The sequence below is a fragment of the Theobroma cacao genome, chromosome 1 (assembly GCF_053813885.1).
Source record: "Theobroma cacao isolate CCN51 chromosome 1, ASM5381388v1, whole genome shotgun sequence".
Lineage (NCBI taxonomy): Eukaryota > Viridiplantae > Streptophyta > Magnoliopsida > Malvales > Malvaceae > Theobroma > Theobroma cacao.
In genome coordinates this window covers 16,905,510-16,920,337 of record NC_142639.1, presented here as the reverse complement: position 1 = coordinate 16,920,337, position 14,828 = coordinate 16,905,510, and the positions used below count along the sequence as shown (strand labels likewise).

Sequence of the window (14,828 nt, the reverse complement as noted above, 5' to 3'; positions counted from 1 at the left end):
CTTGTTGCCTTGTCATTTATATTAGCTAATTACTTTATGTTATCTTCAAAAACCTTAACAGTTGTCGATTTAGCTATCCTCCCAAACCATTTTCTCATTTCTAAACCTCTATGCCCCCTCTTAACCCAATTCACATATACATGCCTTGCACAATATCTATGCTCAACATTTGGAAACAACTCTTCAATTACTTTGTCAAGACCCTAACAATAAAATAAAATAATTTGAAACAAATACTAATATATATAATTGAATACTAAATTAAATAAACTAAGAAAGTGGTTTACCTTTAGTTGGTCTATCATGATTGTCCAGCCAATGCCATTTCCAATGTTGATATCTAATTTAAGGAGCTCAATAAAAAATCTCCATGAAGGTGTGTTCTCACCCTCAACCAATGCCTAAGCTACTAGAAACATTTGATTGTTTCCATCTGTGCCGACAGCACAAAGTAGCTCACCCTATGTTAAGCTCTTCAACCAGCATCCATCTAACCTCAAAAAACTCTTACAACCATTCTTTATACCCTTTTTCAGTGCCTCAAAACAAATGTAAAGTCTTTGGAATACAAGTAGAGAGGTAGGTGTTGCTTTATCCTCGACCATCTTTACTATACTACCTCTAGTCGTCTGTCTAATGACATTTGCATACTCATATAAATGACCAAACTCCTCCCGATAGTTGTTAACCACCCTATCAAGCACCACCTCTTTTACTCTTCTTATCATGTTGGCATTCACCCTAAAGTCATACTTTGACCTAATCTGATCATGTATATCTGAGACCTTAAAGAAAAGATCTCTTACGGTCTTCTTCGTATATAAATCAACTAAGATAGAATGTGTCATCTTAATATTTTTAAACATTTTGTTACAATCATGTATATCCCTCAAAGTCCTCACTTGAAAGGATTGCAATTTATTATCAAAAGCTCTATCTATTACCCAAGGATAATTGGAAGCAGCACATTTACCTCTAACAAAGTTCTTTTTGTTTTTTACCCAAACAATCTCCCTATTACTCCTAATAGACATTAACGAAACAACATGCTTAACTGTTGAGAATTCTCAAACAACATGCCTAGTTCAATGTAAAAGGTACGTGATGAAAGTTTATACACAAGAAACCTACCTCTTCTTGTAATAGCATCATCAACCATGTCCTCCTCATCACTGACAATGTCTCCAAACTCATCAGAGTCATGATACTCACTATGATTTCCCTCATCCTCATCCCTTTCATTTGATGGACTAAATCCATCCCTAACCACATTTATAAAAATAGGGAGTCTCTCATATACTCCCTAGATCTCCTCTATGATCATTCTAAATTTTCCTTTACCAAAAACCAACTCTTCATCCTCACTGCCACTTAAATGCTCCTTAACATTTACAAAATAAACCTCTCCAGCCTTTTCTTTCTCCTCCTCTTCAACGAATACAAGCTTATCTATAGCATGCTCAATATAAATCTCTACTAGACCATCATCTAGTATATATCTTATCTATCCAAAGCGCTATCATCATCAACAACTGCTCTAAAACCATTAGTAAGTGTGCATCCAAACTTTAAATAATAAATCTTTTTGATGTTTTGATAACCAGTGCCCTTATATGTGCTTAATAACTCAAAATAACTAACCTTGTTTGGGTCAAATGTGAAGTGCTCCATTAAACCATTGACATACTTGAGCCCTCCCCTGATTAAAGCATTGTCGTAATGAAACCTTATGATAGGTAATTGATCAGCCATTCTATTCAAGATATAAAAAAGTCATGATTAGATAATTTTTTAGAACATAGCGTGTAAAAACATCATTTTTTCAACCTAATGTGTAATAACATCATTTTTTCAACATTTCGTGTAACAACAACTTACTACACGCCATTTGCAAAATTTATTACATGCCATTTAGAAGCTACACGCCATTTACAATATTTATTACATGTCATTTAGAACGTACACGCCATTTACAAAATCTATTACACGTCATGTAGAAAAATTGTTCAATGGTAACCTTACTGGTGGCAACTATTAAAGATAAAAAATGAAAATGAAAATGCAAGGCATACCTAACTATTTTTGGTTTAGCAAACGCCAACAAGATGACGATGACAGAAACTCTCAAACAAGTGACACATGAAGAGTTGACGGCGACAGATACCCAGTTGGATGGTGAGACAATGGAGAAGGAAAATAATCGGAGAAAAGAGGTGGATTGAAGAGGAAAAAAGGCAAAGTGTAGGTAATTTGGGTTGATGGTGGGAAAACTAAAATGATGGGAAAATGAAATGGTGAGAAATTTCAACCGATGAGAGTAATCAAATAGAGAAAAACAGAGTTATTTTTTCCAGTACAAAATGACGTCGTTTGTCAAAAATCTAATTCACCTGCCATGTTAGAGGCAAAAATCCAAGTCAACATCTACGTCATGCACATATGTTACATGCATCAGACACCTCTCACCTTAACCTTTAATTGCTAGGAACCAAAAACATTTAACCTTTAATTATTACTATTGAAATATTTAACCCTAAATTCACAAAAACCTAAAAATTTAGACCCCAAATTGAGCATTTAGTCAAAAAAAAAAAAACTAAAACTTACAAGAGACTTTTATTTTTTTATTGCTGGAGTGTCGAAAGTTGCAAAAACATAAGTGTGATAAAACAATCAAGGAAACAATATTTGTAGTACTAGTAAGTAGCTTCCTCTATTTTCCTTTATAATATTATATATATACGTCATATTTAAATCAACCAATAAGAACATTGTCAAAAGATTTCCCTCTTTCAGCTGGTATGTGTTTGCAACGGCTAAAACTAAAACTCTTAACTAGAAAACCAGACAAATGCAGCCTCTTAAATGGCCAAAGCGTCTTAAATCCCTCCTATTAGCCTGCAAAGACAGAAAACCCATAGCTAAAATCCACACCTTGATGATTTTAACCGGTCTTTACATCCATAAAACCTCCGTTGGCAATCTTATAGCAGCTTATGCACGAGCTGGCGATATCCTGTCAGCTCGTAAAGTGTTTGATCAATTGTCTAATAGAGGCGTAGGTTCATGGAATGCAATGATCATTGCCTATTCCCGAAATAATTTTCCAAAACAAGTTCTGGGTTTTTATCATCAGATGATTCTAGAGGGTACTAGGCCTGACAGCTCCACTTTTACCGTGGCTCTTAAGGCGTGTGTTAGCTTAATGGACTTGGAAATGGGGGAGGAAATTTGGCATAAAGCGGTGGATTTTGGATATGAGAATGATGTGTTTGTAGCGTCTTCGGTTTTGAATTTGTATGCAAAGTGTGGGAAAATGGATGAGGCAATGGTGGTGTTTAGTAAGATGCCAAGAAAGGATCTTGTTTGTTGGACTACTATTGTAACAGGGTTTGCACAGAGTGGACTGGCAAGAGAAGCGATTGATTTGTATAGGAATATGCAAGTGGAAGGGATGGAAGGGGACGGTGTTGTGATGTTGGGGTTGATTCAGGCATGCGCAAATCTTGGGGACTCAAAGTTGGGACTTACGATTCATGGATTTATGATTAGAAAAGGTTTTTCCATGGATGTTGTTGTTCAGACTAGCCTTGTCGATATGTATGCTAAGAATGGATATTTGGAATATGCTTCACGTGTCTTCAAGAAGATATCAAGTAAGAATGTTATATCTTGGGGTGCATTGATTTCTGGCTATGCTCAAAATGGTTTTGCTAGAAATGCACTCGAGTTGTTGGTAGAGATGCAGTGTTATGGATTTAAACCAGACTTGGTGTCCCTTGTGAGTACACTTATGGCCTGTTCACAAGTTGGGTTATTGAAATTGGGTAAATCCATACATGGATATATCACTAGAAGGGTTAATTTTGAACAAGTTTCTGCTACTGCAGTGATTGACATGTATGCAAAATGTGGAGCACTTTCTTATGCCCGTGCACTCTTTGATCAAATAGATTCTAGAGATAGAATATCTTGGAATGCAATGATTGCTAGCTATGGAGTACATGGGCATGGAAAGGAAGCTCTATCACTCTTCCTCCAGATGAGGAATACAAACTTAAAACCAGATCACGCAACTTTTGCTGCACTTCTCTCAGCTCTCAGCCACTCAGGACTGGTGAACGAAAGTCAATACTGGTTTAATCTCATGGTTAGTGAATATAAGATCCAACCAACTGAGAAGCATTATGTATGCATGGTTGATCTTTTAGCTCGTTCGGGACTTCTAGAAGAAGCTTATAAACTAATAGATTCTATGAAAAATGAACCAGGGCTGGCTGTTTGGGTTGCTCTCCTGTCTGGCTGCTGTAATCATGGGAAGCCATCAATTGGAGAGACGGCAGCAATGAAGGTTCTTGAGTTAAATCCAGATGACTTGGGAATATATGCATTGGTTTCAAACTTCTTTGCCATGGGAAACATGTGGGATGAAGTAGCTGCTGTAAGGAAGCTCATGAAAGAAACAGGAATGAAGAAAGTACCTGGCTACAGTGTAGTGGATGTGAACGGGAAGCTCCATGCTTTCCTTAAGGGAGATAAAAGCCACAATGAATATGAAGCTATAGCATCTGCCTTGGATAAATTGGACTATGAGATGAGGTTGCATGATCAAAATGCAGGTCTTGCTGTTGCTTTTGGCCTGTAAAACTTAGGGTTAGGATCCTGACTGCTGATTATGAGAAACCTTAGGGTGGGTGAGGATGACCATCAATTAACCAAGTTTTATCACCAGGACGGTGGAGGATTGTAGGAACTAAGAAGAAGGCTGTTCACTCCCAGCTGTAAAATCTGCCTATATACAGTATATGCCAGCTTCAGTGATGACCACCATGACACCTTCAGTGATGCAGTGCAGAATGCCAGCTTGTCTTGTCAAAAATTCTGCCAATTCTCTTCTTCCATATACAGTATATGTACTGCATGCCATCCTCAGTTAATAGGAAGCATAGCCTAGCCTCTCCTTAGCCCACTGAAATTCACTCATCAAATCCCTAGCCGGTGATCTTCCAAGTCCGCACAACTTTAAAACTTGGTTCTATACTTGCCCTCTGAAATCACAAGTAAGAAAGTCCCTGGTCTCCACCTCCTTATCACAGAAAACAGAATTGTTCAATTGAGATATCATGTGATACCCACATGAACTCATTAACGAGAAGTGTCAAGATTTATAAATTATTTTGAAACAAAATGTCCATTCTGAAAACTAATAGACCTGAGTTGAATCAGAGTAATACCTTAAGAACTTGAATGTATTTTACCCTTGAACAAAAGGTTACTGAGATTGGAGAAGCACTCTTTGAACTAACAATAAGGAGGACCACTCGAAAAGAAAACCTCAGCTAAATTGCCACTAAATGTGAAAAAATAATTATCTATCCCTTTTTATGACGGCTATGTTATTGTCATATGCTTGATATTTGAAATGAATAATATTGAATGCTCGTTGCTTTTTCTTTTTCTCATAAGGATGCAACTTAACTCCAATAAAATAATAATGGTGTTGGCTTCTTGTTAATCTCCCTTTTTTTCCTTTTTATTTTCACCACAGCTTATCTCATGGTGAACCAAGGTTCTGCTGTTAAGATGTTTGTTGGCATGTTGTCTTCCGACAAGTCACTGCATGGTTATGATGTAATGATGTTCATCTAATGTTAATGATCTTTCAGTAGGGGCAGAAAACACAAAAGGATGAACAAACTAATCAAAGTCTAGATTCAAGAGAATTACAAAATTTTCAACAGTTCACAGACAAAGCTACTTTCCCTCACTGCACAGACCCCTTTTACCTCCTTAACAAACTCCAACCAACATTCCCCAAACTCTACTTTCTTCAAGTCCGTGGAAATTTCCTCAAGTCTTGTATCCTAGAGCTTGATCTGAAGATTTTGGTTATCTTCTAATAAGCGATCATACTCAAGTAGCAAATCTGCAGCTTGTTTCTGAAGGGAAGCAACATGTGCTTCAGCAGTTTCAATCTTTTTGTCTTTCTCCTCAGATTCCAACTTCAGCTTCTTCAAATTCTCTGATAGAGTAGAAATTTCTTCTTTCAGTAGCTTTATCTCCTTGGAAGCTTTGTCATCCTTCTCTTTAAGCTCAATTCTCTCTTTCTGAAGTCGTTCAACTTCCTCTTTCGAAGATCCCACTTTACTCCTCAACCCAATAAGTTTTCTAAGATAATGGTGCATACGGTCAATTATGAACCCAAGAAATAGGGTAAAACCTACAAGATCAAGTTCAGACAGTCAAACATACACGATACCAATAGAAGAGAGAGCTATAGATAGAACAATCATTCACTTAAATATTATCGGCATGAAGCTAATTCAGTTACCAACCAATGGTTGTGCAATTTTCTTCACTTTCAGATCAGCAATAGCATAGAACCAAAATGGCACAGCTAGCCATGGAATAGATTCAACTTTAAAAGTACTAGTAAAATCACTTACACTGAAATATGTACCATGCTGTAATTTGGTGATGCATAATAACTGAGATGCTCAAATAGGATAATAGTAACAACCAGAAGCTATGAAGGGTGATCCATTAACACATCTTCGTATTTCCAAATACTGGACAAGTCAAAATGATGCACCTGCATCATTTGACCACTCAGCAGGGAGCTAAGCGCACCTCAAAACAATGATGTGTTTAGATTGGTAGTCAGATGGACAGCCTTTTTACTGAAGTTCCATGAAATTGTACAGAGATTTGGAAGAACCAGATGCCAGACACCTCCAGCACATGGTCTCATTATTGCATTGGAGCTGTATAAGATTCTATCCCACTCCAAGCCCTTAAATTGGCAGATATAATAGTGCTATTGCTTCCATATAAATTAAAAAGGCTATGGCTTCCAAAAGTTAAAATGTAGGGTTAGGGATAGAGATTTGGCCTCAGACTCACAATTTAATGAAATACAATTCACCTTATTGTTGACTTCACACTGAAGAACTTCTCAGTTGTTTGGACAAGTAAAAATTAAACAAAAACATGATTGTTTACCATATGTAGCATACAACTATTGCAGAGAAATGAGATGGAAAAAACATTAACCTTCAGTTTTCAGCAGTTGATGCCAAGATAGATTAAACATCATTAGTGTCCATGACATATTTACCTTATTCAGTTTGATTACTTCCAATGTAAGCAAAGTCAGAAGCAACCTTGCCATGGTAATAAAGGACCGCTTGCTAATCAATAAGATATGAAATTCCCATGTTGGCCTCATATAATATTAAATGTACTTCTGATATTGAGAGAAAAGTCATCTCATTTTCAACAACAAAAATAAGTGAAATTTGACCAAATTCTTTCAAACCCTTGCTATCAAGCAGCTTAAATTATGTGAATTGATGATAATAAAGCTTTCAAGTGTTTATTTTTCAAGCAAGGTCTTTATTACGAGACATCATAAACATTAACTTGGTGTCCACTATAGGAAAGGGATCCTCTCCACCGTTAAAAAGTAGTGGAGATGTCCACTACTTTCACTATAGACTAACACATATACTTTCAAACAAATCTAGGATCATTTGTCCACATTATTTTCCTTTTTTTAATTAATTTTCTTTTATCTTCCTACTAAATTGAAGGTCATCAAAATTTCAGCCTCAATGTGTATTAATCACCCTAGGATGACGTAGCGGACATCTCCACTACTTAAAAGTAGTGCAGAGGATCCTTTCCCATCCACTGTAACTACAACCTTTGCATAGTTGACATGAATTAACAATCAGTTTATAAAGCGCTCATGACATGAGAGCCTACTAGTTGCAAGAGCCTGTTACAATTCATAGTCAGAACAGTTTCTCCTGTCAGCTTTGTTATGAACATAAGCATATCTAAGCCAACTGCTTCTATATGCTGCACAAAGAAGAAAACAAGAATGCAGCAACGCGCTTTCTCTCTCTCTCTCTCTCTCTCTCTCTATATATATATATATATATATATATCATGTTACTGTAGAATGTACGAACTGATAATGTTGTTAGGTCTAAAAGTGCAGAATTTTGTTTACCCAATTTTCCACCAGAAAGCCAACAAATAATCACTCCATGAATAACAGAAAAGATATCTGCTACATAATTGTTGTTGCATAGTGGGCGCCAGGGCACAAGGGAGAAAGAGAAGAAGGCCTTATATAAGATTGAAATAACCAAACATTCGCAAGAACAAGCAACAAACTATAAGAATTAAAGAGGCCAAGGCAGTGGCATGATGTAGCCACACCTAACCTCCTAAAGAAGGTCTGGAATTCAAATCCCATCTCCAGCTAATGAATATAAAAAGTCTATTTCATTTGCCAAAATGCCCTCATCAGGCAAAGGGACCATTTGTTAGCACAAATTTCAGAAAGCTATATGCCTTAATACTTGCACACCATATGATATGATGCATCATGCATCAAAATACATACATTTTACCATCACTTGGTAATCATGTCGGCTAAAATCATGAGCATGACATGGTGCATGGGCATCCTTGTAAAGCAGATTAATGAAAATTTATATAAATGTATTATTGCATTAACATAGGCCTGGTGCCTGACTAGGGATAATAGTTAAGGCTGCGATAAACTTATATAACCTCCCGACATTGAACCCCAGTTGAGAAATTTCCCAATTCCCATTATACTGTTGAGTTCACATCCCAACTCTTTTTGAAAAGCCGTTGACAAAAATCACATAAAAAGATTTGAAGCACTCCTAATTTCTCTAGGGGGAAATTGACTTGATGGCAGGTCAATAGATAAATGGAAAATATGATTATTTATAGCATAAGTACTAGATTTTATGCTATGTTAATATATTCACATGGCTTTCCTCTGATACAGAATATTTTTCTCAGTGGAGCAACAACTCAGACTATTCAACAACCACGTCAGGTTAGTCTCGCATATATGCTCTGTGAGTTTCTTTAGCTGAGAAGGTTGTTCTTTTAGTTTCTACATCTACATCTTCAGGGTTTTCTGAGTCCTTTCCAAAGTTCATTTGATTTTACAACTTATTTCCTATTATTTCAATTTTCAGTTTTGTCATCTATTTTGTTTTCTTTCGCAGCTCTACTGTATACTTCTTGGGTACAGAGCTAAACTAATTACCAATAAATTTGTTGCTTACACGAAAAATTTTCTTTGCATCTAATGTCCATAGAGATGCAATTGTTAAATTGTGCACCAGCATTCATTCATTACTACCTTTGGTCAACTGATATGCAATCATACCTACCTTTCCTTCATCTTTTCACCTCCTAGCCTCATAAAATGAAGAATGATATTAAAGGGGTGATTGCGTATATAAAGTTAAAAATTTCAGCACCCAAAGAAAAAGTTAATAAATTTTGTTAGACCAATCTAAAACTTAAGAAATTCATGAAAAAAATAAACTAACTGAATAGTTAATATTTAAAAGAACAATCTCAAAACCAAAGCTACCCAACAAAAAGTTCTTAATTTCTCTGTATTGCAGCTACTACTAGAACTAATAGTCAGAAAGTGCTTGCCTTTCCGTCTCCAACAATGCTAGTAACAAGCAACATTTCAAACGCTAAACAAAGGCAACAATTGAAAACTCAGCAGAAATACTGACAGATAAATGCACATACCAAATAATTCATAGAAAGGAGCAGAATCATACCCATGAGTGAAGCTTCAAGCAAGTGGGTTCTCCACAGAACCTGATCCATAGGTGACATGGTACCAAGCTTTGCCCCCTTGTTCTGGATCTTGACAATACTCATGAGACTTGACAAAAGAATCACTGACATGGTACCAGCAATGGTTTTCATAGTAGCAGGGCCTTTCCCCATCTTCAACTGATCTAAACTCTTTATGACAAGCTCTCTCAGAGGCCCAATCTTTACCAAAAGAAGGAATGCCATAACGCCCTCAGCAAAAAGAACCAAAAACAATAACTGAATCATCCTAGATCCCAACTCTCCAAAAGACTTGATTTTGACTCAATGGCTAACTACTAAGAATGAAAAAAATGAAAAATTCAGCAAGAAACTATTAAGAATCTTTGATTTTGAGTGCAGGCTTTTAGTGTTTCCACAAAAACTCAAAAACCCACTTGAGTAAAGCAAGTTTTATCTTTGGAAAATGAGTGTTTAAAGGCTAAAGATCTGTACATTTAGCCCTAAGTTGAAAGCAAGAAGCTCTTTTGAAGAAACATATGCTTCCTTTTCACAGCCTGAGTTAATTAATCTAAGTTAAGGGATTAGTGGTGTGTGATGTGTTAATGGGATGGGGCTTGCTTTTTGTGAGGGGCAGAAAGTTTATTAACAGAGAGAGTAAAAGGAAAGGGCCAAAAAAAATGGGCACTAGTCAAAAGTTAAACTCAAAAACTGGACGTACAAAAAAGCTACTAGGACTTTGGGAGGCATGGAAAGAAGACATATTTTAGTCCTAAGCAGAAATTATATAAGGCAGTGTTTGGTTGTGGGTAAGATGATTGTCTTGTCTGGTAATTTGCAAGGGAGCTTTTAGGCACTTTCTTTTTAGTTTTGCAGTAACACGAATGGAAGATTGGAAGAAACTGTTGCTGTACTCTTCCACACTATATACGGAGTACATAATGTGTGCGAACTTGCTATATGTACTTTGACAGCTGGGCTCTTCGGCGAAGAACTTGTTGCAAAAGCCTAAAAGCCCGCACGCTTCCCTATCTTCACGCTTGACAAAGCTACCAAGAACAAGAACACACATTGGGAGTGAATTACGCAAATGCCATTCCAGGAATCCAAGTGGACTGACTGTCTTTGCTGTCTTTTTCTTCATCTCCTGGCTTTGATCGTGAAGACTGAGGAAGAGAGAAGAAAATCAATAAGGAAAATAGCCCAATGGTTCTCTGCCTACTGGGCCAACTGACAGTGTGGAGTGGAGCAGTTGCAAGCCTGATTCGCAGGGGTGTAGCCCAATTCACGGAACCATTGACTAATGCAATGATGAAACATGACAATTTGCCATGGTTGATTGCAAGGGCGGAAAATGAATTGTAGGATACATTTGGTTCATTGAAAACCACTTGAAACAGCAACCATGTATGTATTGCATTGGCATTTTTATTGAAGATTAAGCTTGACTTCTCTTGTGGGCAAGACCAATTCTAAAAATCACAAAGTCATGTTGAGAAAATGACAGTGTCAGGACTCAGGCCCAAACATATAAAAAAAAAAGTCACAAAACAAAAAGAGCAATAGTAAACGATGCAAAGCACATAGTAGAGGCACCATCAAAACTATCTCTACTACTGATCTTCCTGAAAACAACGCTCTTTGCTTCTTTTCTTTCCAACACGTAAAGCCTCCCAATACGACATAATTTCACATCATTACATACAACTCCCTTAATTATCTGTTTATAATTACTAATCACAAGTTTTTCACTAATCCACTATGATTATTGTTAGTTTACAATATTGAATAATTGTATAATTTTAAATTTTTTATTCCACGTTGAGTTATAATTTTATTTTATTTTAAATTTTTATATTATAAAACTGAGAATAAGTAATGTTTTAAGATCTTTATAAACGAAAGATGTTGCAATTCTACCTTTTATTTTAGATAAAGTTGAATGTTCTTTTGAAATTATCAAAAGAGAATGTACAAGGTCTTTGCATTGATTTGGGAAATCAAAGTAAATGTTATTGTATTTTGATTTTTTAATAATAAAAAAATTGTTTCACTTTATAAATATAGACAAAAAGATTGAATCATATAAATTTTTATATTTTTATTTTTAGTTGATTTCTCTAAATTTTAATTTTATTAATTTTTTGACAATCTTCGTAACAAATTATGACATTAGAACCGATTTTCACGCTTCAAACTTTTCTTTTTCTTTTATGTTTATTGGTAATTTGGTAGAGTACTTGAATAGTTAGATTTTTTTTTTCTTCTTACAGTTGGAGCATAGTGGCCTCTCATTGAGGCAGTTTTGGGAAAATAAAAATCTGGACCCAAAGCTCAGACGACAAACTTGATGGGAAGGTCCTTACTAAGGACGAGAGTCTTAAAGTCGTTCACCGTGTAATAAAAGTCGAAGCATTAACTTAGTTTTGTCTGAATGTGATGTTGCATCAAATGAAAAGCGGGGCTTCAACACCGAACCATAGGAAGGCCATCTTCGGCCACTTGCGTTAACTTGTACGACAAGTGATTTACTATATCCCCCTGCCGTGCAGCAATCTTATCATCTTTTAAACTACCAAAAAAAAAGTAGAACCCACTATTTTAAGTATTGTGTTATAAGTTATATTAACAAATGTTTTAAAAGCACTTTTTAAATATTAACAGTGAATTATTGTACTTGATCGTACAAAGTAATAATAATATTCTAACCACCCAAATTGTCGAACAACTTTGTTTTTTTTTTGGTACAAATGGTTGTACAAAATATTGATTTACATATATATATATATATATATATATATATGCATTATAGTGGTATTTTCATATTATAAATTGATGGTAAAACTGAACATGACAAGACTGAGAAAAGAAAAAGAATAAAAAAAATGAAGAATATGCATGGATATTTAGAGGAAGCAGATGTGAGTAGGATGGATATGGGTTCTTGTCTTCCCAAATAATGTCACAAGACAAGCGATTCAATTCAATTAATTACTTACCAAAATATAATGTTAACTTATGGCATCAGCATGCCAAAGTTGACACAATTCCAGAAAACTGTATTATATATATATATATATATATGGAATGTGAAAATTATGCTTGTTTTAATGGCGGTTTTGAATGGTTCTCCATCCCCGCGTATGTCCAAATTCAAACTATTCGAGTAACAAGTTGAGAAGAAAATTCATTGACCTCTATTTCTCTTCTCCCATTTTAAATTACAAATACAAAAAAAGGTCGTACTATTTCTTTCATTTTATAAACACAAATGCATCACACCAAGGTACGGGCCTAAAGCAAAGCAAGTGGAATTCTGGTCTGTCAAAGAAGCCGGCCATATACGTATATATAATGTTTATTTCTTGTAATTAAGCTTAATTTGGATGAAATTATTTGAATTTTAACTTGCATGTATATGAGGGGGTATTACATCCCAACTTAAATTCTAAGCTTAATTATCCAAATTAGAGAGGGTCAGCATTGACATTAAAAGACACTATACACCAGTAATCCATAAACATTAATATAGATTAAGGTAAGTATTTTAATTGATTTGGAATTTTTAACATCATTTTAACAAAAACACGGTGAAGTTAAGGCTTGATTTTTACAAGATTATGATGTCGTGTTGCAATAATCTGGTAGCATGATTTTGCTACCGTACCTTTTTTTGTTTTTGTCCTGTAGTGATATTAGTTTATAAGGAGTTTTTGCAATGATAAGGTAAAAAGTAAGAGAAAATGATAGTTGCTTTTGGTGGAAACCATTATCACAACATAAAGCTGATGAAGCATTGCCAACCTCTCGCATGTTGGCAAGGGGTCACATCACCAGCGCTCTGGAAAAAAAGGGTTTGCAGCATAAATGCAAGTTAATAAGCCTTTCTTTTTACAACGTTGAATATGGATAATAATGGCTTAATTATTGTGTGCTACAACAGCCTTGCAAAAGCCCCTCTAATTACCCAATGACATTACGTATCATCTTGAAAATATCAAATACAGATTTAGTGTCTTTTCGTTCAATGTCTCACTCCAAGGAAAACTGAAATTTTACCACTAAAAGGAGTCTCATTTTGATAATTGCTTTCTTTTTCTTAGTAATTTGACTTCCTATAAGTATGTTGCATTGCTTATTGCTTTTCAAAAACCCTGTAAATTAACTCCCAATTGCAAAGAAATAATGTGTTTTTTACTGTAAATTAATTGGCTCCTAATTTATGTTCTATATAGTTAAAAACCAATGTAAAATATGCATCGCATTTCTGATTATAGCCGTTTGATTAAAAATGAATATTGCTAGCCGTTTTAGACGTAAATTAATCGCAACTAACAATTAACTTATTACTAATTGCGGCAAGAAAAACTATATTAAATAATAAGAAGCTTAGCTAAATAGATTGAGTTTTAAGCATTAGTTTTGTATCCAAGATAAATTTAATGTTGCTCTTACTAAAAATGTGTGGTTGCCCAATTTTTTAATATAGTCTTTGGTTTAAAGTTCAAAAAATTTAATTTAATTATCGGAATCTATTGAAGAACCAGCAATACATAATTATGATATGCAAATATATTCTGCAAATCAAACCCTCCATTTTTTTAAAATAAAACCAATATTGTTGCTAAAAATATTATAATAGTGGAAGTGGACAACATGTGCTCATTTTTTTCATTGAAATGTTCTTAAAGAAGAAATAAAACCTTCAACCCATTGGCTAAATTGAATTTTAGTTTGCATAATTGGAAGGGCATCAGAAATGTCCGAACAGTAGCCGACAAACAGAAAATAAAAAAAAAATAAAAAAAACCCTTATTATTAACCGTGGAGAAAGACAAACTCTCAGCTTTTTTGACAAGTCAGCCGCCATTAACAGTAACGGCGTTAAATTTAAGACTCGTAACAGTTAGCCAGCAGAGCCTTAAGACTGCTATCCTCAGCACCAAATTTATTCCTTCCAATCCCCAATGATGAGCGTTTCATAGGATGGGAAGGACGGTACGTTGGCGTGGAAGTAGTGGAAATTCGCCTACGAGGAAATTTGATTGGAAAAAATCCAAGACACGGAACCATATGTCGAGTTGGGTTGACACTTGAGAGGGACATCTGAAACTGAGAAGAAACGGATTTTTACAGAGAGAGAGAGGGTTGGGGGGGGGGGGGGGGGGGGGGGGGGGGGGTGTGAGAGAGAATGG

The 14,828-nt window shown here is 35.4% G+C and overlaps 2 protein-coding genes across 2 annotated transcripts; one reads left to right on the top strand and one right to left on the bottom strand.

The window, feature by feature from the left end:
• The first annotated feature begins 2,742 nt into the window (after positions 1 to 2,742).
• LOC18612748 (Tetratricopeptide repeat (TPR)-like superfamily protein) lies at positions 2,743 to 4,829 on the top strand. The gene has a single exon (XM_007049662.3). It carries the CDS (start codon positions 2,852 to 2,854, stop codon positions 4,643 to 4,645), a length of 1,794 nt encoding a protein of 597 aa, XP_007049724.1. The 5' UTR covers positions 2,743 to 2,851; the 3' UTR covers positions 4,646 to 4,829.
• An 860-nt stretch (positions 4,830 to 5,689) lies between these two features.
• On the bottom strand, positions 5,690 to 10,562 carry LOC18612747 (B-cell receptor-associated protein 31-like protein). The gene is given in 3 exon segments (XM_007049661.3): positions 5,690 to 5,876; positions 5,879 to 6,220; positions 9,636 to 10,562. Coding segments are annotated over 3 exon segments (654 nt in total). The 5' UTR covers positions 9,922 to 10,562; the 3' UTR covers positions 5,690 to 5,850.
• Positions 10,563 to 14,828: the final 4,266 nt, after the last annotated feature.

Coding starts and splice junctions, on each gene's coding strand:
- LOC18612748 (XM_007049662.3), top strand. CDS start 2,852: ATGCAGCCTCTTAAATGGCCAAAGCGTCTTAAATCCCTCCTATTAGCC.